Raw genomic sequence first — 26,701 nt, 5'->3', positions numbered from 1 at the left:
GTGCCGTGAGGATACAACCCCACGCCAGCATCACCGCTACCGGGTCCGTAGAAAAAGTAGCCTTGCTGCTGCTGCTGTGTTTCGGGTGGTTGTTGTTTGGAAGGGTCGTATTGGTGGGGAAAGTATGGGTCGCCGCCGGTTGGGGGGCTGATGTTGGAGAGGTAGGGGGTCGAGGAGGGGAGGGTTGAGCTACTTGGGAGGGAGAGGAAGTCTGGTCGTCGGGGGGGGGAGTAGGGTTGTTGATTGGGAGTAGGGTTGTTGTTGGGTGGGACGGGGGTGTAATTCTGGTTGGTGGGAGGAGGAGGGCTGGGAGGGGACTTTTTCTTACGACGCTGGTGAAGGAAGAAGATCGCTGCTGCGATAAGGGACAGGAAGGCTACCCCGCCTATGACACCGCCGGTTATGGCATCGATGTTGATTGCTGATGGGTCGGGAGGCGGGGGCGTGGGGTCGGGGGGAGGTGAGGTCGTAGTTGAGGGTGGCTCGGTTGAGGTGCTGCTGGTGGAGGCGTCGAGTACACTTCGCGGGACGTCCAGCATGGTGATGATTGTTGAGCTTGGATGGCAGAAGAACATGCTTTTGGGTTGGGGGCCGGGCCAGAGGTACATGACACATGCAGGGTTTGTTGACGATGCGCTGGTGTTCAAGAAACGTTAGCTGCTGCTGGTCATTCGTGACGTAAAGGCGCCCGACTTACCAGCACCCAGTTTCGGGGTTGTCTGCGCTCCTATCGTCGCATAGACCCTGCTTGTAGGCTGAGTAGTCGAAACAGACGCTGAAGAATGGCCCTGTCTCGCCTGAGGAGAGGCACGCAACGACGTTGTTGGTGTTGGTGGTGCATGTTTCTGAGTTGGGGCATACCCAGGGGTCAACTGAAATAGGGGCTTTGTTAGGGAGGCTCGGGGTGAAGGGTAGACAGAGGACAACTTGCATTCGTCTGAGGGAAAATAGCCGCACGTCTTCGAGTTCAGATACTGAGTTGTCTGCCGCTTGGCCTTTATCCAATGTTCGCTTCTTCTCATCAACTCGATGAAGCTGATGTCTGGTCCATGGTTTGGGAGGGGTGGCTCGGTTGGCTTTGGCGACCAACCTTTGATGTCGTCTGGTGATGATGTTGCTGTGGCCTCGGGCAGGCCATAGTTGTTGTGGGGACCATCGGGCTTTTGGCCAAGCCAGTGGGCATATGCCAAACGGAAGAAAGTTATTTGGATGCAAAACAGGGCCTTCATGGCCATCATAATGGTGTTGGTGTGCCGCTTGTTGTCGTCGAAAGACCGTTGCGCCGAAGGGAAAATGGAGCTGGTGATCCAAGCCGCTGGCTGGCGGTCTGGCCCGTCTTCGGTGACAGTTATTAGAGACAAGAGGCAAAGGAATCTTTCCCAAGAAAGCAGCAGGGTTACAACAATGGGGGCGGAGAGCCGCAGAACATGACCTCCTTCGATGCATGGCCAAGCTGGGGCATTCCCAGAATGCTGGCGGCAAGCTGCGGATGATGTGTTGTACTCAAGTCTCCAGCTACAAGGGGGAAGCATGGCATCGGAAGCAGGTTGGCATTGCACAAGTAGGTCGATCAGTTCGAGTTCTGGGTCTTAGAATCTGCCTCCCCGGGGGACACAAGGCATCAAGGGCTCACAGGTACAACCTGTCGACTGATGGACAGTGGCCGTTGCCTCCATGACCTGCTCTCGCCCGGTGGCACAGATGCAAGCAAACATTTCAAGACGGTTTAATTAGCATGGCACTTTAAAGCCCCACAAACCCTTGGTTGCTCTCAGAGTCCTTCCTTCCATTGGTATAACCACAGCCGTCCTGTTTTTCTGCGCCTCGTGCTTTAGCTCGCCCATGCACTCAACCTCGTAACAGCAGCAGGATATGTAGTGAGATACTCTGCCCCATGTGTAATATGAAGCCATTAAACCCTCGCGGCGACGGATGTTGAGCTCGACAATTGGATTTAAGGATGAAAAGCTCCTGGTCACACTTCCACATCGCATCGTCCGCTGCCTGTCTGGAACCGCGTTTCTCAGGCTTCTCCAATGGTCGTTTGGAAACAAGTGTTAAAGATGGAAAGAGACAAGTTAGCAAATTATTGACTTCTTCGCGGACCAATGTCAGAAACATGGTGCTCTTAGGAAATGCATTCCCCCCATCTTCATCAATGTCGAGGTCGTCAAATGCCGAGTAGGGTCAGAGACAGGATCCACTGCCAAGATTCCTCAGCATCTGAAACATAGAGCACAGACATCATATGGTTGGCCAGTTTGGAACAGTTCCAGCTTTTTGGGGACCACAAGCACGTGATAGATCGTTGGTGGAACTGAATCGTTCATCCGTTGTTGATGCAGGGGTTGGGAACGACGTCATTGTTTCTTCTAACCATCAAATGCTCAAAATATTAATGGCAAAAGCACATTTTGGCATTGCCAAAGAAGAGAGGAAAAGTCACGATTCTTGCCGAGGAAACTGAACATAATATTCAGCAACTTAGTTACAGCTTCCCTCCAACAAATCGAAGTGAAGTCATAATTCCCCTCTTTTTCCATCTCAGCTCAAAAACAAGATCTGGCGCCATGCATTGGGTGCACCTGCAGCAACACCAGCGTCAACATCAGCTCTCCACCACAACAACGAACGATGGCCAAAACCCCATACCTTTCCCCACCCCTCACAACATTGCCAGCTGAAAAATCGCAGCAACAAAACCAGGGGATATCCCCTTGATCAGCAACATCCATTTTTTGTTCAACTATCAAGCAATCCAGTTGCCAAGATGCCCAATTCACTCAAAGTCTCACTCGTTAACAACGCCCCCCCGGGCACTACCGTCTACGCTTACATCACCGGCCTCGCGATCCAACACTCCTCCCGCCGTGTTTTTGTCAAGCAGGACAGCTCCCTTTACTTCCCTTCTAATCCCAGCCAGATTCTGCAGCCTCTTGAAGAAGACTGCGCCATTGTACTCGGCAGCCACTCGAGTGTGGTGACGATCCCTCAAATAGCGGGCGGTAGAATCTGGTACAGCTATGACACGCCGTTAACCTTCTTGCGCAACCAAGGCGGGCCTGGCGGTGGAGCGGCGCTTGTTGAGCCCTCTGTTTTGAACCCGACTGATCCGAATAACCAAGTCAACTTTGGGTTCTGTGAGTTCACGCTTGATCCAGCGCAGCTGTTTGCCAATATCAGTTATGTGGATTTTGTGAGTGGGATTCCGGCTGGGTTGACGCTCAAGGAGAGGGGTGGGAAGGTGCAGCATGTCAGTGGGATGGCAGAGGATGGGTTGGAGAGAGTTTGTCAGGGGTTGAGGGAGCAGACGAAGAAGGATGGGTGGCCTTGGGAGAGGCTGATTGTTATGAAGAAGGGAGGTGGTGGTCAAGTGCTGAGGGTGCTGAGTCCGACTCATGCTGGGGCTGCGGGGGTGAAATTCGACGGGTTTTTTGAGCCGTTGGTGGAAAGAGCTTGGAGGAAGTATGCTCAGGGGGTGGAGGGGGGCCATACAAATGGGCATAAGGAGGAGATCAAGGCTGAGAAAGATGGGAAGCGGAATAGGCTGTCGGCTCTGTTCATGGGGTTCAAAAATAAGGGTCAGAGTCAAAGTCAGCAAAGCCATGGGGCCGAAACAGGGTGTGAGATGCATGTCGACACGCAAACGCCAATGGGGGTTTTGAGTGGGTGCATTCCAAAGGGCAAGAACGAGCTCATCATAGGAGGAGAGGCGTTTTCGAAGCCTACCACGGCAGATATTCTGGGTTGCAACAGTGGGCCCTTTACCACGGGCCCATCACCAAAACGAAACGCCATTATTCCAAGACTTGCGGCTGCGTTCCAGAGGAGCTGTATTGCGGATATCATGGAGCACCCTTCTCCGCCGGAGACGTTTTACTGCTGCGAGCCTACGAACCATTATTGCCGAATTGTACACGAGTGCAATCTTGATGGCAAGGGATATGCGTTCGCATATGACGATGTTCAGCCGGATGGGGGGGCTGACCAGAGCGGGAAGGTCAACGCAGGAGATCCGGAGGAGTTTATTGTTTTGATCGGCGGGCGTGGGGCATATGCGGGAGATAGGATGCCATGAGCATGGCAACCTTAACCTCAGCAGAACAGTTTATGTGTGGTCCATGGATGAATCTTGATCTTGGTACATTTATTATCGTCGCGCACGCACGAAGTCATTTTCATCCCATGCCTCCCATTCGTCGTCTCTTGTCTCCATGACCATCTCCATCAAATCATTCACGACCCAGAAGCACTCTTCCCTGAGGAAATTGTCTGGCCACCCATGCTCGCGATAGAGCTGCTTGATATAAGCCTTATCAAGGTCTGTCCCCCACCCCTCGTTAGGATCCTGTCCCAAAAACTCTTCCTCTGTTACTGGCTCTTGTCTCTCTTTCATTTCACCAAACTCCCCCAATATCCTCCCGTCGCAGGGGACCCGCTCGAGGTTCCTGAACTTACATGCCATCATGTCAAAGTACTCTTGTGCATCATACATCTTATTGTCGCATCTCAACTCCTCTTCGATGATTTTCCCTCTTTGAACGTCCAGGATCAAGACGATGCCGCCACTTTCCCATCCGACGGTCAAAGGGATGAGGGAGTCTCCTCGCGGCGGTTTTTGGCCCGCAGGAAGATCGTAAGGCCACGCATGTTCCCACCAGTCATCCTTGGGATAATTTCCCAGGCCGTTTGGTTGGAACCACATGGATGTTCTGGGGTTTAGGGTGCTGTAGTCTATCATGATGGACTTGTACTCGTAGTGATGATTGCCCCCGAGGTAGGGGAGGTGTCTCATGACTTCGACGGCGAAATCAGTCTTGTAATATCTCGGCATGCCGGCTTCACGGGTGAGATTAGGCCAGCCTTGAGGGGGTGGAATCTTGAGGTCTGACGGGGAGTAGTAGAGGGTTGTGAGGAATTTGTAGTAGGAGAGGAACATGGCGGTGTATTCTTGGGTCGTGTAGGGGTACCATGTTGAGGGGCAGTCTTGGTTGGTGCAGCCGCCTGGACATTGGGGGCCGGTGCAGGGCTCGGGTGGTGAAGACATGATGTGAGATTTAATATATGGCAGATAAAAGGTTCGAGGATTGGAAGTGAAGAGATTTATTATCAGTGGTATTCGAGGACTGTGGAGTGATGTGATGATAGGCAGCAGTGGTGGGCCGGTGGATCAAGGAACTTGGCATTGGAAGGGAGAAACAAGGGACCCCTACAATATGGAACCTGATATAAATACAATCTTGACGTCAGGTTTCATGATAGTAACCTGAAGACTATAGATTACCATTGACAACTGTATAAGACAATTGGACCTCAACTCATGATTTCAGATCTGAGTGGTTTGTCAACTGAACATCGAGAAGCTTGGTATCCAGTTCATTACCCCACTTTTGAGTCTAATATGCTCCAAGATCCAAACAGTTATTCACAACTCTATGTATACATTTCAATGGTCTGCGTGAAGATGTGATGTTTACACAGAGGACGGGATGCTAGACAAGCAGCCCCGCAAGGGGGCGTCTACTGCCTAAACCGCCCCACTTAGCCGCGCATTGCCCTTGCTCGCCCGGCACGTGGTTGGCAACGACAACCGACACTTATATTAATCAACCTGTTTCCCAATGAACCGAAGACCGACCACACACTTCCATAGGTATACCTTCGATAATGGGCGCCATTAATCCTCAAGAGGACTCTTATCTTGCGCAGGTCCCTGTCGAGTTGCTCTTGCGCATCACTCGCTGGATCAGGACCAGTGACCTCGCCAACGTCCGATTGAGTTGCAAGTGTCTTGAGAGGAACCTCTTCAATTTCTTTGCACATGAGTTTTTCCGCAAGAGACAGTTCATGGTCTCTGTCCAAAGCTTGCAGACCCTCGTATCTATCTCCAAGCACAGCACACTTGCTCCCTTTCTCAAGCAGTAAGCACATGCCTACTAGACAACACATAGACGCGAATACTTTACTCACAATTTCGGGATAGTGTCATCATTTGCACGGATCGGGTTGGAAACAGCTGGGAAGCAAACAAACTCCCAGCTGAGAAGCATCGCATTTGGCTACGCGCAGAGGCGGAGCAAAATAATTTGTTCGCTACGGGCCTACTGCGAGATATGCTTGCTGAAGCTTTTGCGGCGCTCCCACATCTCGGAACCGTTGACTTAAGGGACTTCAATTCCGAGACTCGGAATCGAGACAACGGATCTTGGCGGAGTTACGGTGCAGCAACCTTGGAAAAGTCAATAGGCCTGAGGCTGGAGACCGGCGTAGACAACGGGCAGCTGATGTCAGACACATACCCCACAAGGGTTTTCACCGCCATTATCTCTGCACTGGGAGCTTCTGGTGCTCAGCCTAATACTATCGAGGTCAACCTAAGGGACAAAAATTGGGGCCTCCATGACAGCGCCTTTGCCATACCTCCGCCCTTGGAACCAAAGCTGGCGCCCATCCTCGCCAACCTCAAGACTCTTCATCTATGTTTCTGCATCAAGGACCATTTTTTCATGATCCACGACTTTTTGACCATGGCAAGAAACGTCACATGGCTCCGACTCAACTTCAATCATCAATCATCACCGCATGATCGGACGGAGCTGGGGCCCGTGTTGTTCAAATGGCTTGAGCAGCCAGAATCAGACACTCCTCTCAATGATATCGATAGAAAGCCGGTCTCCTTCCCGAATCTAGAAAGACTTGACATCGGATGGATAAGCGTGGCCCCTCAACCCCTCCTCACCCTTATCACCAAGTTCAGCCCAACACTCAAACACCTCTGCCTGCGGCGTGTGTCCCTTTGCCACTCAGAGCGTGACTCACAAACCGAGACGAATCCGTGGGTCGCCTTTTTCAATAGCTTGAAGAAAGTTCGAGGGATTAAGCTAAGGGTGCTGGAGCTGAGTGACATCTATCATGGGAAACCGAAAATTGCGCACTGGCAAGATCTCATCACATTCGAGGCTGATCAGGATGGTGCCAAGAAACCCCTATGGGCCCGCAAGAACTGGAGAGGAACAACAGACCGAGTGAGTCTCGCGGCGATGATCAAATCTGTCAACAACAGCATGGTCTGCCCTTGGGAACATCGATACAGCGGTTCGGACGTGGATATGGATGGTGACTCGGAAGACGATGAGGATGATTTCTCGGAAGACGATGGGTATGATGAGACGGATGAGTTGGAGGAGTAGGATCGGGATGATTATGAATCGTAAGATGGCTTTCGGGCTTTTCCAGATACCAGATGTATGTTATGCTTTAGAGGGAAATAGGTAGCGGATTTGTTCTCTTGAGTGGGTTAATCTGACAGGTACCTTATGTTGAGGTGGAAGCCAAGTTTGCACTCGAAATGGTTTTGCTCAAGGGAAAGAGAAGAGATGGACAGTAATGCAAGAGAACCTATTTGCCCAAATCTGGCCGTAAATTTATCACCTAGCTCAAGCCCGTTGATCTGAATCCAGGGCCGAGATTTCCAAAACCCATGCTCGACGTGACGGTGAGGTGAGGTTGGCTCCGGACGATTCCCTGCTTGAATCACCTCGCTTTCATGCGTTTCTTGGCACACAAAAGGCTACTAGTTTGTGATGGCAAAGTTTCCTCAAAGAGCTTTCTGCCAAATAAACAGTTTAACACTTGAGTCAACTCTGGTGAAGGGCAATGTTGCAAGCAAACAACCCCAATCCTCAGCCGGGGCGCATTCTCTTCCCAAGTATCGCCCCTCGAAATTTGCTCGAAACAACCTGCACCCCCAAACCCCAAACACCCAACAACCTCACCACCTCCAAGAGACACCATTGGAAAACGTCTCTTTGCTCAACACCAGCATTAATACTTCCATCACGTGGAATTATGTCTTGATCCTGGACATGATGAGGCGTGGTAAAAGCATGGGATGCCTGGGCAGAATCAACGGCTCGAGCCTGTCGTCTTTTATTGTGTCTTGTTCTTCTTGTCCAGGATCTCACCTGCCACCTTGGCAGCCGCCTCAACGATCAGCTCATGCTCGTGAGAATGTATCCTCTGCTCCAGCTGCTCCAACTCCTCGCCCTCGCGGCACTCAATCTCCTTCACCAGAATAGGAGCCCCCCTGTCAACTTGGGCAATGACATAATGCACCATGATACCCGTCTTGTTGTCCTCCAATTTGCCGGCCTTAAAGTCCTCAAACGCCCGCCCAATAGCATTGGTGCCATCATACTTGCCTTTTGTTGTTACAAGAAAAAAACCTGTCTTAGCCAAACTCTTTGTCACATGGAAACAAACAATAACCCTTACCTGGCAGCGCAGGATGCAAGTTAATAATCTTGATCCCCTCCGCCTCAAGCGGATCCAAGAAAGCCTTTCCAAAGACATACATCCACCCGGCCAAAATCACCAGGTCGGGCTTGTAATCCCCCTTGAGCACCTTCTCCGCGAGGGCGGCATCGTACTTGTCTCTTGACTCCTGGAGCTTGGCCGGGTCGGTCTCGCCCTTTTGGCGGAAGCCGTGGGAGATGAGGTTGAAGTACTCCCAGGGGATGCCGGCGTTGTCAGCGCGGGTGGTGGCGTAGGCTTTGCTCTTGTTTACGATGAGGCGGATGATCTTGGAGTTGGGGATGGCGCCCGAGGAGACGGCGTCGATGAGGGCTTGGAAGTTGGAGCCGTTGCCTGAGGCGAAGACGAGGATTTTGCAGGGGTCTGACATTTTGGTGTGTGTGTGTGTGTGGTGATGTGAGGGAGTGCGGGGGAGGGGTTGATGGCGGGGTTGAGGGTGAGATTTCTTGAAGGTTTGCGCCTCCGAGTTCAGTGGTTTCTGACTGCAGACTTTGCTTCAACGGTGATACTGAGACAATCGGATGAGTGTTTACAGAGTATGGAGTCTGATCTCGTCAGGGGTCGTCATCATTCGTCAGTTTGTGTATGTCGACATCAAGGTAAAAGTTTTAAACGGCGCACCTCCTGCAGGTGTGGATCAAGGCTCACTGACCAATCACAGGCGGCTGTTTTGGTTCTTGAAGGTAGCATCAGGGCAATCTGATGCATGATTTGACATGCAAAATGATCGGGATCTCGGATAGGTATACTTGTCTAGATCCAGCGTGGTATCGATATGTTCAAGAATCAGCTCAGTGTAGGGATTTCATCGGTACAAGAACTAAATATCATGGACATGCGCTAGGGTTAGGGTCAAAAGTGATCTTCCGAAGTCGGCGCCGAAAGGTCGGGTGATACCGCGGCAAAACAACGAGATTTTGATATGATGGATGTAACTGAAGCATTTCTGGTTAGATTCGTCCTGAAGGAGTGAGAAATTGGGACATAGCAGCCGGCGGCGATCTATGGAAGATCCGTTTATACCTTATGGTTTATGGAAGTCGAGGCCCTTGAAGACCCGGTGGCGGAAACTTGCCAATTATGACCAAAAGGGAGGAGCAAGATACAGACAGGTCTTGTGGAGTACTATGAGTACATTTGGCACCTCCTGAGCTTTTTTGGCTTGGGATTTTCTTGATTCCCAATTTGCTTGGAGTCGGCAAATCCTCGGTTTCTTAGTGATCGAAGAGCATATCGAGCCACCAATTTCGCTTCCCCATGTTGGCCCCTGGCTTTGCCGTGCCCAGTCCCTGATCCCCGGGTCCAGCACCGCGACATTCAGCAAATCAGCGCCGTGCCAGCGGAGGCTTTTACCTGTCAAGCATTTGCCAAGCTCGAATTGTCCCCGTCATGATTGTGCCGATCGTCAAGCATGGACCGGGGAGCCAGAAAAAGAAATGTCAGGACCAGTTCACCGGTTGTTCAAATTGGGAACAGCCCCGGCTTCTGGACCTCAACTTGGTTGGCGCAATTTCATCGCCCAGAAAGCACGGTTTTTTGATCATCTATCACATCTTCCATCTCCAATTGCTCCTGGGTCTATTTTCGCATTTGTTCCCATTTCATCCTACCATGGTGTAAACGCAACCACCGCAATCGAATCCAGCGCCTCAACGACCTCGATGGCACCCACCATCACCGAGAGGGCAGCGTTTTTGGCTCGCCTCCACTTCGGAGTCACCGTCCCACTCCTGGCACTTGCTTTGGTTCCCTTTTGTGCAAGAATATATGTGCGAATATGGCCGGTCTGGAGACTGGGATGGGATGATGCCTTCATTATCGCTGGGCTGGTAGGTTTAATTCTGCCGAACTCGAGCTTGCCTTTTCTATCCTGTCTGACTCGTTAATCCCAGGCCTGCTCCATTATCGACTGGGGCCTCCTCGTCCCAGAGATGCATATACACCCCGGAGACATCAGCATGGACGAAGTTCGAGAAGCTGTCTTTTTGGCATATTTTGCCATTCCGATATGGGCTATCAGCATGACTTTGATAAAGACGTCCATTGTCTTGACTTTGTTGCGATTACCCCTGAAAAAGTCATGGAGGATAGGCCTATACGTGATCGCTGCCGTTCAAGTCACCTACTGCGTGGCCGACATGCAGTATCTCTTCTTCAAATGTCGACCATTCCATGCTGCCTGGGATATCATGGTCCCTCTGCGCGAGCGAAAATGTCCCAGCCTCCATACAGACATTGTAGTCTCCAGCATCGGCTCCGCAATCAACATTACCACCGACCTGTTGCTTTCTGTTGCTCCGATGTTCATCCTTTGGAACCTACGCCGTCCGCTGAGGGAGAGGGTCGTGATATGCATCCTGACAGGGATGGGCTTATTGGCCAGCGTCGCGTCGATCATGAAGGCCGTGGTCGTTGCTGATTGGAGGAACGTGGATGATCAGTGGGAGATGGCCATGTCGATTGCTACCTGGACCATTCTCGAGCAGCTCATCTCGCTTTTTGCTGCATGCTGCCCTTCGCTGAAAGGCCCGATCCAGGCCTTGCTGAGCAAATTCGGTGTCAGTTTGACCAGACAGAATACAAATGTGTCTTTTGTGCACATTCCATCGAGAATGAGAGAGAACCAGCTGAGGAGGGAGGCCAGAGAGTGGTTGGGTGAGGACGACTTACAACCTCCACGTCAAGGCCCATCTGAACTTATCGCTGTCGTCGACGAAGAAAGCGGACGGTCAAAGAACAACTCTTCGTTGGTGTTGCCTCCTCTTCCGGGTTCAAAGACCCTGATACCTCAGTTTTTGTTGCGCCGCCAGAAGGATGGAGCATGAACAGATAGGAGATGATGAGAAATTCCGCGCTTATCTCGATGGGGACTGAAAGCCAGTATGCAGCAGCCAGACCTCGTGGGGGTTGGGAGGGTGGTCATCAACTCAGCCGTTCGGAGAACAGCAAGTGGCGTCGTACTATCACCAGCCTGCAGCATTGCGGCCAAGCGCACATCGCATCATGATGTCTTGATATTCTATGGATAACAAGCGTCACCAGAACCTCGTGCATGTCGAGCTTTCTTTCCAGCACCATCACCTGTGGCCATGTCAACAACATCATATCGCACTGCTACCGCGGGAAGTCAATGGCCGCCCTCCTACAACTCTACAACGGCCGCAATCGGGGCTAATACTGACCGATCAATTGGACAACCGCCGGACTTTGACCCTCCGACACCTCCTACAAGTCGTCCTTGGAGTCCACCAGTTCCACGATCCGAGATCTCTACACAGCCATGGCCGTTCAGTGACGGAGGCGGGACTACTATTGTTGACCGAACTGTCAAGAAGAGATCATCGGCGACAAAGTGGTTCCTGGCTGGGATAGTTGTGGCGCTTCTTATCATCATTGCCATCCTTGGGGGTGTGTTTGGAAGTCGCTTGGCAACGCAAAACTCTTCTAGGTACTTGTTCCCAACCTTGTTTGTCTTGCTACCAGATGCTCATCCATCCGAGTAGCTCGAATGGCTCTTCTGGGGGTGACTCAGGTAATGAACCCGGAGGAACCGTCAGCCAGGGAAAACCAACTGCCTTTCCCGACCCTTCAGGCGGCCGTGGCAATTCAGGCGGAAACGCAACGTCTACTTCCCCAACCGGTAGCCCCCTTTCTTTCTCCCCAGCTTCACGGACCAGCACTGACCCTCGCCCATCAGACTCCTCGCCAACCTTCGAATCCAATTCCGTCTGTCAAGGCAATATCTGCCCCTCTGTCCTCTCCGTTGCGCAGTACGCTTCGCCTCCCACCGCCTTCCTCTTCGGCCTCGGGCAAGACAACGCGGTATGGTACCGCACCACCAACGGCGAGAAGTGGCTCTCTGACTGGGAATCACTGGGCGGTGACATGATTTCCCAGCCTTCCGCCGCTTCGTTGGATAACAACCTGGTGGATGTGTTTGTTTATGCAAAGAATAACACTATCCAAACGAAAAGGTTTTACAACGGGAAATGGAACGACACTTGGACTGAGCTTGGGAAGGCGATTACCAGTCCGCCCTATGCAGTAGCGTGTGGTGATTCACAAATGGACGTGGCGATCAGAGGGACGGATGGGGGCTTGTATAGGATCTACTACAAGCCGTATGCTGGGTGGTCAGGATGGGAGAGTCATGGGGGTGGGCTGTCATCGTACCCGGTTATTGGGTGTGGACCGGGACCGTGGAGAATGGCGGTACTTGGGTTTCGAGGCACAGCCCAGCCGTTATTTACCACCACTTGGCTCGGTGCTTGGACAGGATGGGTCGAGGCAGGGGGGGACTTCAGGGGGCAGCTGGCCATCGCTTCGAGAACAGTCGAAGAGAGTTTTGTGTTTGGGATAACGGTAAACAGAACTATGGAATACTACAACTGGACCAAGACTGGGGATGCGGAAACGAACAACCTGGTGGATTTGGGAGGGAGTTTCCAGTCCACTCCGGTGGTGTATGTTAGTGGGCCGGATAGGTTGGATGTGTTGGCTGTGGGGAGGGATGATAGGCTAAAGCATAAGGCATTGATTGGGCAGAAGTGGGCGGAAGAGTGGCAGGATTTGGGGGGCGCGTTTAATAGTACACCGGCTGTGGTGTCGTTGGTAAGGGGGAAGGTGTCGGTTTATGGGTTGGGGGTAAATGGCATGTTGTTTCATGGGACGTGGAAGGTTGGGAAGGAGTTTGAGTGGAGTGGGGGGCCGGAGTGGTTGGCTGATGGGGGGGAGTTGTCGTTGACGGGGATGAAGTTTAGTGGGGTTTAAGTGTTTACTATGAAGGAGATACCTTAGGTACCTAGTTTTAGCCGATTCATGGTCCTTGGATTCAGATGGCAGCGACAAAGACCGGGGTGTCGTGTCGGCGGTTTGCCCTTCATACAATCCGAGGTTATTCCACAGCCAGACTGTCATTTCCAGGGAAATCCGATGCAGATTTCGGAAGACATACTGCCAAAAACTGAGGAAGATTTCTCTCCCTATCTTCTACATTCACACTCCTCAGTCTCCCAAGGAACCTGAAGCATGTAAGCGCCGACAGAAAAAAGAAAATCGAAAATAAAACGGGCAGTAAAAAACATTGGTACTTCGGTACATCGAGCTCGTATTTTCAGGCTCTCAGGAGAAAGGATCATGAAGCATGACTTTTTGCATATCTGGACATTTACCACTTCGATCTCTGAAGCCGAAATCATGATCATCTGTGTGCCATCATAAGGAATGCGATTTGCTGAGGATTCAGCTGAACGACTGGATTACGCCTGGATGTCCGTGCGCGTTTGTGCTAGACTTAGCTCATCACTGCGGCACAGCCCAGGCCCTCACCTCAGGTATATAGTCGTTTGCTCCCTCTGGCCTAGCCACAAATCTCGGGTCTTGGGATCTTTGATATCGGGGTGATATGCTATAATCATGTAAGATCTGGACGACTTTCGGGATACCGGCGGTAGGGGGTTGAGAAGCTGAGGTGTAAGAGAACGAAATGATGGAGCTTATTCTAGATGCTGATTAAGGCAGCTTGGCGTTTGCGTGATGCTTCCCACAGCGCAATGGCAAGTGAAGGTACCGACCAGCCCCTTCTCAAGCACGTACTGCTCTTTCAGCCGCAATTAAGGGTCGGCAATGAAATCTGACTGCCATAGCATAGTCAGAAAGCTAATTGCAAGCCTCAACCCATCTGCCTTCCTTTCCTAGCTATCACGGCCCTGGCTCATGACATGTAGGTCTGCAGGGCATGCCACGTGAGAGTCACGTAGATGCTTTCACAGGTCCAAACTTAACCATATCTAAAGCCCTGCTTCCAGCCAGACTTTGTTTGCTTTCTTTTTTTCCCTCTTCAGCTTACTTCTACATTAAATTGGTCAGACTTATCGTAGCTTGCCTCGATTATCTACCTCTTCCGTAACAGTGGCATAGCTAAAGGAAACCTTTTATCGTACCGCTACGTAAGCTAAGCTTTGGCCTCCCAGGTTACCCCGAAGGGCTATAAATGGAAAATAACGGTAAGAAGATCTGTGGCTGGTAGGTGATAGTGTGAATGGGGACTGGATAGAGATAATGAGTTGTTAGTCTCTTAAGCCTGGGAGTACTCAAGGAAAAGACAGCGATATTATCATGTGTTTCCTTATTTAGATCACTTCAGTATGTGTCCCGGCGGAATCACCGGCGTAAGATATTTATTCTCTACGAACTTAGTAGTATCGGGAAGACACAGCTAGCTGCCGACTTTGCTTGACGCCACCAAGCCGCGTTCAGCTTGGTCTTCTGGCCAGATGGCAGACCAGCTAAGACAGAGTCTTGCTGGCTGTGCAAGCAGGATACCGGAAGGTGTCACTAGTAAAACAGGTTAACAGGTTAATAACAGTAATATTAAGCTAAGCTACAGTCTAGGCTTTATTCCGTCGGGTACGGGCAAGCTCTATTGTTAAGACGTAGCTTAAAGAGCTACAAACACGTCTCGCGGCAGCGAGATTCAAAGTCTTTTAAGTTGCATTAGTCTATGCTCTGCACGTACCAAGTTCCATTAGTGGATTAACGACGGTCACGGTGTAACTACCGTGACAAAAGGCCAGATTCCCGATAGGAGTAAGAACCGCGCCTCACATAACGAGGACGACCTGAAAGTCGTGGTGATTAATATATTAGAGTGGCTTGGGCGGCCGGATAATATCGACTGGCTACTGGTCTTCGATAACATCGACCAAGACCACGAGTAAGGCGGGTCGACAGGCACATACGATATTCGATAGTACCTTCCGGGTAATTACGGGTCGGTGCTAACTACTATACGATTATCGAGGCTAGCGGAGTTCGGCGACTCGAAACGACTGAATAAGGTAGACCAAAAATTAGGCAATACTATGTTCCGGCAGTAGTATAGGCAACAACTAGGTAGTCCTTTAACGACGTACGTTTTGGGGCTTAGGCTGACAGGTAGCAGTTATGGACGAGACGGGGACAGAGCTACTCGGTTTGCTCGATAGGCTGCCACTTGCGCCGGTGCAGGCTGCATCGTATCTCCGCAAGACCTGCCTCAACGTTGCGTCGTATGTTCGGCTCTACAAGTAGTAATGGGACGACTTGATTAGGTTTAACGGCACGTCTTGCTTACCGTTGGTAGATTACGAGAAGGAAGTGTTGGGACGACGTGGATGATGTTATTTAAGGCAATCGAGGTGAGGAACGAGCACGCCTCGAATCTACTGCGGCTCTGGGCTTTTGTGGACAACATAGACCTGTGGCACGGTCTACTGCAAGCTTCGGCAGGCGGTGGGGAGCAGTAGCCCGGATGGCTCTGCGATATGGCGTGCAACGAGGTCAGGTTCTTGGACGCAGAGAGACTGCTGCTCCGCTACTCGATGATCGAGGCCCGAGGGTCCGTGCAGGGCAGCGGCAACCACAGCATACACCCGGTGGTGCACAGATGGACGTCGCACATACAGGATGACAATGGGAAGAGATTGTTTCTGCGGCAAGCGATGACGGTGGTTGGATTCTCCGGGCCCGACAGCAAGACTAAGGACTATTGGGAGCTCCAGCGGCGGCTTCTCCCGCATGTGGAGAGGTGCTCATGGTGGGCTGGGAAGTTCCAGGGGCGCGAGTACGATTTCGAAAGAAGTAATATCACCAACGCGACACATATGTTGGACCTCCTTTACGCGGATCAGGGCCGACTGGGGGCAGCGGAGGCGATGTATCAGCGGGCGTTATCTGGGTTCCAGACCACTCTAGAGCCGTCTGATCGGAAGTTACAAATGGTTATTGGAAATATAGAGCATCTACGACAAGCAAACGGTATCCTTGATGCGTAATGTCTGTTGGTAGTACTTATTTATTTTCTTCGCTAGGCTTGTCTACTACAGCGAGAAAGCCGCGTTAAAGTCTTGGAAACACTAAGGAACAGGTTTCGAAAACTTTATAAGACTGGTTAAAGCTAGGCACTACGACGAGGAAAGTATCGAAATAGTTACCATACTATTGAGGTTGTCCCTGTGACGTCGTGGGGCGTATTTTATACAGGGGTGCATCCGAAGCATCAGCCCGCGACGCCACTTGTAGGTATTATTATACGGAGCGAGAACGCCATCCAAGCGGACTAACGTAAATATAATCTAGAAGACTGTAGAAGAGATGAAAGCATTAAAGATTGGCACCGTGCCCCAGACCCCTCTTGTATCACGAATAATAACAAAAGTATAGAGGACTTAGAATGTGGAGAGAAGTCCATCATTTTATCGATTTGATTAGTAACGATCGTCTTTTGACTGTTCGTAGCAGCCTACCACCGAAGTGTCCGATTAAAGCTATACATCAAGTCGACATCAGCATTTCTGCAAAGTGTAGAAACAAGCTGTGCGACAAAGGACATATGAATATATACTCTTGTCATCTCAATGTGCCGGCTGCCTTGAGTCGATTCGCCACCACGAGGAAGCCTTTCTCAGCTGCTGCTTGGAGCGCCGTCCGGCTATCAATAGTAGCAGCAGCAGTATTAATGTCGGGCTCCCGCTGCGAGCAGCTTCTCGACCACCTCGAGATGGCCTCCTCCAGCTGCTGCTTCGAGCGCCGTCCGGCCATTAGAAAAATTAGTAGTATTAACGTCGGCTCCCGCTACGAGCAGCTTCTCGACTACCTTAAGATAGCCTCCTTCAGCTGCTGCTTGGAGCGCTGTCCGGCCATTAGAACAATGCAGCAGTATTAACGTCGGCTCCCGCTACGAGCAGCTTCTCGACCACCTCGAGATGGCCTCTTCTAGCTGCTGCTTGGAGCGCCGTCCGGCCATCAATAGTAGCAGCAGCAGCATTAACGTCGGCTCCCGCTGCGAGTAGCTTCTCGACCACCTCGAGATGGCCTCCTTTAGCTGCTGCTTGGAGCGCCGTCCAGCGACCAGAAGTAGCAGCAATAATATTAACGTCGGCTCCCGCTGCGAGTAGCTTCTCGACCACCTCGAGATGGCCTCCTCCAGCTGCTGCTTCGAGCGCCGTCCGGCCATTAGAAGAATTAGCAGTATTAACGTCGGCTCCCGCTACGAGCAGCTTCTCGACTACCTTAAGATAGCCTCCTTCAGCTGCTGCTTGGAGCGCCGTCCGGCCATCAATAGAAGTAGCAGCAGCAGCATTAATGTCGGCTCCCGCTACAAGCAACTTCTCGACCACCTCGAGATGGCCTCCTCTAGCTGCTGCTTGGAGCGCCGTCCAGCTACCAGAAGTAGCAACTACTGCTTGGAGCGCCGTCCAGCGACCAGAAGTAGCAGCAACAGCATTAACGTCGGCTCCCGCTGCGAGTAGCTTCTCGATCACCTTAAGATGGCCTCGTCCAGCTGCCGCTTGGAGCGCCGTCCGGCCATCAAAAGAAGCAGCAGCAGTATTAACGTCGGCTCCTGCTGCGAGCAGCTTCTTAACAACGGCCTCGTGCCCGTTTTGGGCAGCATACCACAGCGGCGTTCTTCTGCAGGTATCTTTCAGATCTGGACCGGGTCTACTCCTGAGGAGTTCATCTGCGGCCTCGATGACTCCGAAGTATCCTGATAAATGTAGTCCCGTCATATTCCTTGGAACATGTTGACTGCCTATTGGGTATGATCGGCTCCAGTTGGTGGCCATCAACGCCTGACTTGATGCTTCGACCTTAGCTTTACTCTCAAGAAAGTGAATAACCACTTGACTCGATGTTGCAGCCTTGTGTGCATGATGCCCCCAGTTGCGCGCGGCGTAATCGTAGAGCGGGTTTGACTGCAACCGCTCCTTAAGCTTACGGTTCGTTGTGCAGAACCCGGTCTCAAAGACGGTGAATGAGAGGTAGGTAACGCAGGTTGTCGTGATCGCCAATTCTGCGTTCGGATTCCATCGCGACCGTGTTCCCTCAAGATATTCTTGCGTTGTGTAATGAACCAGCCGGATAATGCCATTGTTTTCATCGACCGTTACCAGTCCAGCACATACAGAGACCATGTCTCCGATGCATGGCAAGTCTCCGTCGTCAAGCTCGGACTTTCCCGGCTTGGTTGCGAGGGCGTGCTGGAGTTCTAACGTGGTAAGCTGTCTCTTCGCACACGTGATCCATGTCAGAACCTCCATCGCAAGCTTCTTGCAACCCGGCATCTGCCCATTGATTCTCATCATTGCTTGGTTGTACGCACTGGTTAGTGCCCCGACCTTCTGGATCTCGTCTCGGCCTTGCCCTTGGTTCCGGAAGACTTCCAATGTGCTTCGAATATCATTCGGTGTCATCTTATCATAAAGCAAATTAAGATAGATTTGTGCCAAGAGAAACCTGCAACTGTCAGTGCCTGTGCTGCTCTTCCCTACAGTTCTGTACATACATTCCATCGACGGCTTCTGAGATCCCCGCCATAATCTCTTCTCGCAGCCGCCGGTCCTGTTGGACGAAAGATGGTAACTCCGATATGTGACCTTCTAGATATTGTGCCACATCGGCGGTACTTGCACGGATCTCCAGTGATATGCTGGTTTTGAAGCGATCAACAATCTCCATGATAGACCTCGATGTCGCAAAGATATTTATTCCATGCATTTTCTGTAGGTTGAAAAGCTCGGAGAGAAACCTCTCCCGGCAGCTTTCGGATGTTTGGCATTCGTCAAGTGCATCAACAACGATAAAGACACACGAACACGTCGCCGCCACGGACTGGAGAACTCTCAAGATTTCGTCAAGTGATGGCCGCGTCCGCTTGGCCTTATGCTTGTCAAAGAGATCTTTGACGCTTCCTGGAACAGAGGGTTGGCTCTCGGCTATCTGTTTCAGCACACTCGCCAGCAAGTCATCAATCTTCTGCTTGTCTTGCCGCTGGAAATTGAAGTAAATGTATGCGATGCCGATCTTCGGGTCGTTGTGAAACTTGGAACCGAGGTGGTCAAGCACGACTGACGTTAAGATCGTCTTTCCCGCCCCGGGGATACCTGGACAGAAGAGTGTCTGATTGCTGGCGGACAGCCAACCCTTGAACTTTTCTGAGTCAAGGAGCCATTGCCCGGTTCCTGGTTGCCGTCTGTTAAGGTAGTCGCTTTGCTGCGGACCGTAGTCGATTGTCGTGAGCCAGTCGAGGACTTCTTTATCTTCCTCTTTCTGAAATTTGGATTTGATCTGGGTGACGTCTTCTCGAGTTGCGGATATCTCTTTGTGAACTACACCTATTATTAAAACATATACAGTGACCCCGACCGGAGAATAACTAACCTTGCTCTAATATATCCTTTACCGGACGCTCTTCGACAACCTCACTTGGCTGCACATATTGCAAAAGCTCCTTCGCAAATGCTGCAGCTACGGCTGCCGCGTGCTCCTGCCAATCTTTATTCTTGTGCGAATCTGCGTAGTCACAGATGCCTCGGATGACAATGCACGGGAAGTTGTTCATTAGTCCCGCCGCTTCCATTTCGACGCAGAGAACATAGCCACCAAACTCCTCGTCGAGCCTATCTCGGAACGTAGCGTCTTTAATGACCTGGTTACCGGATGCGATCAGACCGTAATGCACACGCATATTTCGCAGCTTCCCGCCATCTCCACCAACCGCAGTATTCATCCACTTGCTTGGCCCCAGACTCCATGGAAGGAAGGCCCTGGATTGCTTTTTGGCTGCGAGGTGGATCGTCCGGTACGCCGAAAGGGTCCTCAAGGTGATCACGGCTGGCGTACTTCAGCGCCAGCCTTGGCCATTTGCGTTTTAGATCCTCTAGATACTGAGGTATCTTAGATCCGCTCATTTCATGTTCGGTCTCCAGTTTCGTTAAGGCAGTGCGGAGCGAGGCAGGTGGGTTGTTTAGCGACCCAGTCCGCTCGAACTTGCCCCCTTCTTTCGCCTTGCCCAAGTCCCACTGAACCACCCCAGGATACTGGCCCACTGGTGAGCTGATCACAACATCGCCAAGCCGAACCTTGGGTGGAATACCGCCGCCGAGGCCAACCATTAGACCGATCTTAATGGACGGAAAGGCGTTGGCCATCGAGGTCGCGACAGTCGCCGCCGAATTTGTTCCGATCTCGCCTTTAGGCAGGCAGGCTATGACGATATTATGATTGCCGATGGATCCTAGGGTATACGTATTGTGATCATTGGGTGGTTTCGGAAGATCGACATGCTTGTGATCTAGCATAGCTGTCGCCGCGGTTTGTTCTTTGGGCAGAGCGCAGACCCATCCCACAGTGTAGTCGCTATGAGTTCTGGGCTCGGTAGCTGCCTGGGCATCCATTGTGAGATAATCGGCTGGGCCTTTTCGAGGACGACTGTGGATTTGGATGTCGATCAGCTGCGTCGGTTCGTCCGATCGCGGGATTCTGTGGAGGTTCGACGGCTACGGATTGGATCAGGGAGCATCAAATGCCTAGCGTCGCCCGAGGGAAAGGCATCTGGATTTAATTGCAAGAACAAGAACCGCAAGGATAACTGATAAAGAGTAACTGTTCAGCATTTAGCCCGCGGGCTGGGCGCGAAGACGCCTTGGGCGGCAACGCAGCCGCAGCCACACGAGCGTCAGCTCCCCACCATGTCTTCAGCTGCGTGGACTCTCATGCGTCCATGGCCAATCACCCGCCTCTTGGGTTGCGCTTCCACACCACTACCACGACATGTTTTGGACCGCGAATTGGTTGGTCAGCTGCATGAACAGCGAGAAAACCGACAAAGGAATCGGTGGGATGGGCGCATCCACTCCAGCGCGACGGACCTCACGGCACGCGTGGCACCGGGACGAAACAATCACAGCCTTGTGGGGGTCCTCGAGGGCCCTTAACGGGGTTAAGAAAAGACACCAGTTGTAATAGTAGTACCACAAAACAATCAGGGAAATCACCCCTTCCGCTTCAGCTAGCATATGCGCATATTACACTTAGAATATCTCAGTTAAAGGTAAGTGACCGGTTGGATGGTTATTTCCCAACTCATGTCACGTCACGGAATCCTACTGTCCGGCATGGCAGCGGCGGCAAGAGGGAAGTTGATGCATAGTTGGATATTGTAAATATTCCAAGTTTCCAGACTCAATCTTCACCTTTTCTTCCTCCAGCCTCACATTAAATCTTGAATTCTGGTCTCTGGAAACTCCACCAACTCTCCCATTAATCGCTCAGCCTCTCCAACAATTTTCATTATTATATAAAAAGAATTTCGATTTTTTTTCGAAATAAAAATGGCCTCCCAGAACTCCCCCGCGCCCACCTCGTCCTCGCGCGCTGCGCGTGCGGTGACCTCCACCGGTGTCCCAAACCCCCAATTGACTTTGTACCGTGATTGATCCGAATTTGACTTACCACTCATCACAGCACTGTGCTGACTGAAGATTAGGCAAGAGCAAGGAATGATATGGGAGGGGGAAGGATACAGTGGGGGCAGACCGCCGGCGGCGCTGGACGAGGTGGGAGCTTTTTTGGCAAGTCGCGGGGGCGGTGGTGTTTTTTTTTTTTTTGGCGGACGTTTAGGGCTACAATCTTATATTTCTCCAATGCGCGGTGTGGGTGATACACCTTCTGTTGTGCCGCAGGCCAGGCTGCCTGACACAATGCAAAAGAATGATCAGATCACCGCTCTCTCACGGGTGGATGTAGAGATACCGTAAGGAAATTCACCTCAGAATTTGGCAGAGAATTCTTCTCGAATCGGCATCACATTTCCCTTGAATTGATTGTCTGCATGTTCAGATTGAGCACATCACTCTTGTCTGACTTCGGCTTTTTTTTTTTTTTTGCCTTGAAAAGGGATGTTTCCCGGAGATCTGTTGTGCTAAAACTGGGTTATTGCATACTCCCTGAACTGGGTTTCCTAGAATACAAACGATACCTGTAAGGTAGCTATAAGGTTTTGGAATATACGGACAACAGATATTCACAAAATGATGCGGACGGGCCTTTTCATTCATCCAAAATCATAAATCATACACGTTGAAGTACATTTCCTCCCCGGGCACATAACCCACCACCCTCAGCCAGCTTAAGCCTGAGCAGGAATCAACCCATCCGCCTCCGCCTGAGCAACCAGCGCGTTGTAAATCGCCAACTTCTCCTCATACTCCTTCACCAGCTCATCATGAGTCTCCCGCTTGCCCGGCGTAGCATCACCGCCACCAAAAGCCCTCACAGCAGCATAATACACATCCGCAAGACCCCTGCAAACGCCAGATAGAGACACAGTGCTGCACTGGTAGTACAAGCTAAACACGAACTCATTAGCAACATGTCCTACAAATTCAGTCTGCAAGGGCTCAACATACTCAGTCTTGAAGTTATTGTCAATCCTGAGCTTGCCGCTCTCCGTGAAGCGGTTCTGAGCGCGGTAGTTGTGGTAACCAAAGTCGTGTCTGTGGCAGGCGGGGACGAAGGGGAAGTTGAGCGGGTTGTCAGGGGAGGAAGTGCAGCCGTCAGAGGTCCAGTCCAGGGTAGGGGGGTTGCGGGCGTTGCGGCGGGCGGTGAACGCGGGGAGGCTGATGCCGTACATGAGCTCGTCGGTGACTTGGACCGCGGACTGTCTCTGCTCGAGGACGCCGGTGCTGGCTGGGAGGGCGAGAGCTGACCCCGCGAGGGCGAGGAGGGTGAAGGCCTTCATTTTGACGATTTATCAAGAGTGAAGAGACAACGGCGGCGACACGAGCAACTGAAGCGGAGGGGGTGGGTTGATATAGAGTGACTGTTATGCTTCCGGACTCCAATCCTCGACTGGCTGAGACAATAAAACACCAAGTAAGGGGGCCGTACCAGGGATTTTATACTCAAGACATCACCCTGTCCCTTCCATCTGAGTAGAAGAAATCGGAGTAATTGTCGGGGCACCACATCGTCGTCCAACCCGCCATGCAAACCGCCCCGATGCCGCCGCATCATTGCTTCACCCAATCATCCAGGCACGCCGTTTCGGCGATACCACTCTTCAAGTTTGCGAAACCGTCCTAAACCCAGATTCAGCGGGTTCTTTCCACCACCATACTACACCAATAGCCGCCAAGGAGCCATTACACCAGCAAGATCTCCGGTCACGTAGTCAAACTACCGGGCAAAAGGGCTCAGCAGCGGTACTCGCTCCGATGCAACCTTCCAGAACCGGAAGCTGATCCCGGGGAATGTGGGGAAGGGAAACTGGGAACGCGGGGCACAAGAAGAAGGTCTGACTTCGGATGATCGTCAATGGCGGTCCCAGGAAAGGCAGATGGGAGCGAACGTGGTGTTGATTCGCTGCTTGAAGGAGTGTCAAAAGAGCAAGGATGTGCAAGCTAGACACAAGCGGCTCAGACCGCGTGGGAATTTTGTGAACCTCCTGCAAGTCAGATTGGCGATTGTGTAAGCTGAGTGGAGGAAAGCCTCAAAGCGCGCATGTGGTTAGCAAATGCCAAGAGGGTGGTGTGGGATTGGAAGAATGGCCACCTACAGTCAGTGACTGTCTGGCATGCTCACCTCCAAGATGCAAGTAAGACGGCCAGAATAAAGTGAGTGCCATGCAGGACCAAACTCGGGCACTCTGCCAATCAGCATTCGTCCTCGCCTTGATTCGGCTGGTGTGCCTTGCCGTCGATCGTTGCTACGGGGGGGAAGAGAAGGCATCCAAAGCAGGTCTATCAATCGCCAAGACGGCATGTCCAGGGTCGCTGACCTTGAGTGATTGAGAGGTATGGACGGCTGAAAAGATTTTCGTTCAGTGGACAAGTAGGTAGGAAGAGCCCAAGTATGTCTGTGGAAGAGTCGCTGGTGCGTCGGAAGGGTCGGTAGCGATTGGCGAGTTTACATCACACAAGGTCTGCCTGTGAGGCGAAGCACCGATTTGAGAGCACAACAGGGTCCGGAAATAGGTAGTCTGCAGCCTAGTGGTATGCCTGGAGAAGGTCGTCAATGTTTCAACGGTCGATTCAATGGTAGTATATGATAATGCGTTTATTAGGAACGGTCCATATTGTTATGTGTGGTGCACGAAGTGGATGTTGATGTTGAACCTTCTTTAATTCAGTGTCATCCGTGAACCGCTCAAAAATGGCGAGCGCAAGCGTCTTCTCAGGTGGACAAACATCTTGGCTGGAATTTCCGGCAGAACCTTCGCAGGAACACCAATTCTCGAAGCAGGAGACCAGCACCAGAGTGAGGTTAGAGTGCTATACGAGAACCAGTGATGGGGAGGAGCCAGGGACGAAGGTAATCTCTTCGATCCAGTTGAGAAGATGGTTACCGGAAATACTGGCCCAGCTGGGCGGAATGCTGTGTCTTATCGGTAGGTAAAGAGACTCAGAATCTGTGTCAAGACTTCCATATCAGCTGACGCTCGAGCAGCTATATTCGTTCTTTTGTGGCGTGCTGACAACCGACCCTCCGAGGAGATGTATCTGGGCGTCACTCTAAACACCATCCTAGCCTTCTTGACATCCCTAGCCAAAGTGGCTTTTTTGGTACCCATCGCGGAGGGTTTGGCACAGCTGAAATGGATTTGGTTTCTGTCTCCTGTCGGTCGGCCAGCTAAACACCGACCGCTACTTGATTTCCAAGTGTTCGATGATGCGATGAGGGGTGGAATTGGCGGCGTGCGGCTGCTAGTCGGATTCAAGGGGTGAGTTATCCCCGTGATGAAAATCGTTCAGACTGCATGCTGATGTCAGAGAACATGCAGGATACTTGCTTCATTTGGTGCCTTGATTATGCTTAGCGGTCTCTTCACATCGACACTTACCCAGCAAGCCATAACGTACGATGTACGGAAAGCCCTGTCACTTCAGGCCAACGATACCGCCAGCGTGGACAGAGCGACCACGTTTTCAACCTATGATGGAAACATGTTGGCTCTTAGTAAGTTCAGAGCAAGCCGTAGCAACTAAAAGTGAACATGGGCTAACGAAGGTGAACCTTGTAGCACCGTACGACACTCTGCGAGAGCAGCGAGCCATCTTCGAGGGGTTCTTTACCCCTTCCACCGAGAGAGTGACGGAACTGAGAGCTAATTGCTCATCTGGTGACTGCATCTGGCCAGCCTACGGAAGTCTTGCCGTTTGTGGTGGTGTGGCAAACCTGTCAACAGTCAACAACCCTGCGCTCCACGACCGTCTCAGAAAGACAACTGAAAAGCGTCTTCAACTCCTTCTTCAGACCAGCAACATCACAGCGGGCTCAGCTGGTTACGGGAACTTTTACACCGCCATCGACAAGGTGTTTCCCGTCATTATTGGATTGTTGGACGAGCCCACCGGGGCATTCAACCAATCGGTAACTGATTTGATCGTCAGCGACAGTTTCATTGCTTATACAGAAGAGATGGTTAGCACTTCCTCTGACGCTGACGCATTGACTGAGATGATGTCAAAGGTCAAGTACTTGGAATTGGCGTTCTGGTGGTGTACCAAAACATATGAGACAGAAGTCACCCAGGGTCAGTCTGTGACAAGAGAAGTCTCGACCTTATCGCAGGTCACCAGTGAACTAAACAACACACTGAATGTGGCATGGGACCCCAAGTTCTATCCTTGCTATTCCACGGGCCAGTGTAACGACACTTATGGGGGGGCCGAATTCACCTTGGAAAGGCCACCGAATGCGGAGGATTCTGTCGACTTTACGATAAACGTTTGGACTTCATTAACGGCGTCCATGTTACTAGCGTCGACAATGCTGGACTCGTTGCTGATGGATAGAACTCGAGGGGTGGTTGCTTCGAACGGTGGAGGGTCAGCTAAGGCATTTGCCTTTTCTCTGCTGGGAGACTTCTTGACAACCGAGTTACCTCCTCCCGAAAAGCGACTCGCCGATATCCAGACTGTGATGACCAATGCGGCGCGCTCGATGACAAACCTGTGAGTAACGTTATCTGCCCATAACTATGTTCGATATTCGCTAACAAAATACGCAGTGTGAGAGCGGGTACGACTCGGCTGTCCAGGCCTGAAAGCGTTGTCCAGGGCAGTGTATACGCCCCTCAGGCGTTTGTCAGAATTCGATGGGAGTGGATGGGCATGCTTACTACGCAACTGGTGTTGACAACCCTGTTTCTCGTTCTGACTGTCGCAGCGACGTACATGTCGCGTGTGCAGGTGATCAAGAGCTCAAGTCTGGCGACGCTTTGCGCACTGGATGACGAGACGCGACAGGATATCGGAGGTATCGGGGATGGCGTGGACAAGTTGGAGCAAAAGGCGAAGAAAGTGTCAGTGCGACTCGAAAGGAGCAAACATGGTGACATCGAGGATTCAGCAGGTAGACCTGCTCTTTGGCTGGGGACACCAAAGCAAGAGCGTTTGGAATCAAGGACTTGGTGATTGCTTTAAAACAGCAGAAGCGACCGAGCCAGCAGGTGTTGGCCCGCAGGACGGGCCCAACAGCAGCACCATGCACTTGCCTTGCAGAAAGCATAATGCACAGCTCTCTGTACGGCCTTCCAATCGAGCATAACTATTTATCTGTTGTTGAC

The 26,701-nt window shown here is 51.6% G+C and overlaps 10 protein-coding genes across 10 annotated transcripts; 6 read left to right on the top strand and 4 right to left on the bottom strand.

Annotated features, from left to right (window-relative positions):
* Positions 1–2,770: 2,770 nt before the first annotated feature.
* Positions 2,771–4,078, top strand: PODANS_2_8250 (uncharacterized protein; the record flags this gene model as incomplete). The annotated part of the gene is made up of 1 exon (XM_001911593.1): positions 2,771–4,078. One exon carries the CDS (start codon positions 2,771–2,773, stop codon positions 4,076–4,078), a length of 1,308 nt encoding a protein of 435 aa, XP_001911628.1.
* A 72-nt stretch (positions 4,079–4,150) lies between these two features.
* On the bottom strand, positions 4,151–5,047 carry PODANS_2_8240 (uncharacterized protein; the record flags this gene model as incomplete). The annotated part of the gene is made up of 1 exon (XM_001911592.1): positions 4,151–5,047. One exon carries the CDS (start codon positions 5,045–5,047, stop codon positions 4,151–4,153), a length of 897 nt encoding a protein of 298 aa, XP_001911627.1.
* A 620-nt stretch (positions 5,048–5,667) lies between these two features.
* PODANS_2_8230 (uncharacterized protein) lies at positions 5,668–7,190 on the top strand (the record flags this gene model as incomplete). Its single annotated transcript, XM_001911591.1, has 2 exons — positions 5,668–5,921; positions 5,984–7,190. 2 exons carry the CDS (start codon positions 5,668–5,670, stop codon positions 7,188–7,190), a joined length of 1,461 nt encoding a protein of 486 aa, XP_001911626.1.
* A 739-nt stretch (positions 7,191–7,929) lies between these two features.
* PODANS_2_8220 (uncharacterized protein) lies at positions 7,930–8,683 on the bottom strand (the record flags this gene model as incomplete). Its single annotated transcript, XM_001911590.1, has 2 exons — positions 7,930–8,201; positions 8,275–8,683. 2 exons carry the CDS (start codon positions 8,681–8,683, stop codon positions 7,930–7,932), a joined length of 681 nt encoding a protein of 226 aa, XP_001911625.1.
* A 1,291-nt stretch (positions 8,684–9,974) lies between these two features.
* On the top strand, positions 9,975–11,138 carry PODANS_2_8210 (uncharacterized protein; the record flags this gene model as incomplete). The annotated part of the gene is made up of 2 exons (XM_001911589.1): positions 9,975–10,142; positions 10,245–11,138. The coding sequence occupies 2 exons, from the start codon at positions 9,975–9,977 to the stop codon at positions 11,136–11,138; spliced, it is 1,062 nt and encodes a 353-aa protein (XP_001911624.1).
* Positions 11,139–11,796: 658 nt separating this feature from the next.
* On the top strand, positions 11,797–13,083 carry PODANS_2_8200 (uncharacterized protein; the record flags this gene model as incomplete). Its single annotated transcript, XM_001911588.1, has 1 exon — positions 11,797–13,083. One exon carries the CDS (start codon positions 11,797–11,799, stop codon positions 13,081–13,083), a length of 1,287 nt encoding a protein of 428 aa, XP_001911623.1.
* Positions 13,084–15,467: 2,384 nt separating this feature from the next.
* On the top strand, positions 15,468–16,127 carry PODANS_2_8190 (uncharacterized protein; the record flags this gene model as incomplete). Its single annotated transcript, XM_001911587.1, has 2 exons — positions 15,468–15,595; positions 15,638–16,127. The coding sequence occupies 2 exons, from the start codon at positions 15,468–15,470 to the stop codon at positions 16,125–16,127; spliced, it is 618 nt and encodes a 205-aa protein (XP_001911622.1).
* An 867-nt stretch (positions 16,128–16,994) lies between these two features.
* Positions 16,995–20,528, bottom strand: PODANS_2_8180 (uncharacterized protein; the record flags this gene model as incomplete). Its single annotated transcript, XM_001911586.1, has 4 exons — positions 16,995–18,588; positions 18,638–19,512; positions 19,568–19,770; positions 19,850–20,528. 4 exons carry the CDS (start codon positions 20,526–20,528, stop codon positions 16,995–16,997), a joined length of 3,351 nt encoding a protein of 1,116 aa, XP_001911621.1.
* A 1,733-nt stretch (positions 20,529–22,261) lies between these two features.
* On the bottom strand, positions 22,262–22,873 carry PODANS_2_8170 (uncharacterized protein; the record flags this gene model as incomplete). The annotated part of the gene is made up of 2 exons (XM_001911585.1): positions 22,262–22,481; positions 22,542–22,873. The coding sequence occupies 2 exons, from the start codon at positions 22,871–22,873 to the stop codon at positions 22,262–22,264; spliced, it is 552 nt and encodes a 183-aa protein (XP_001911620.1).
* Positions 22,874–24,941: 2,068 nt separating this feature from the next.
* Positions 24,942–26,549, top strand: PODANS_2_8165 (uncharacterized protein; the record flags this gene model as incomplete). Its single annotated transcript, XM_001911584.1, has 3 exons — positions 24,942–25,089; positions 25,154–26,087; positions 26,174–26,549. 3 exons carry the CDS (start codon positions 24,942–24,944, stop codon positions 26,547–26,549), a joined length of 1,458 nt encoding a protein of 485 aa, XP_001911619.1.
* Positions 26,550–26,701: the final 152 nt, after the last annotated feature.

Source organism: Podospora anserina, chromosome 2, assembly GCF_000226545.1.
Source record: "Podospora anserina S mat+ genomic DNA chromosome 2, supercontig 2".
Taxonomy (NCBI): Eukaryota; Fungi; Ascomycota; class Sordariomycetes; order Sordariales; family Podosporaceae; genus Podospora; species Podospora anserina.
This window is presented reverse-complemented; position numbering and strand designations above follow the sequence as displayed.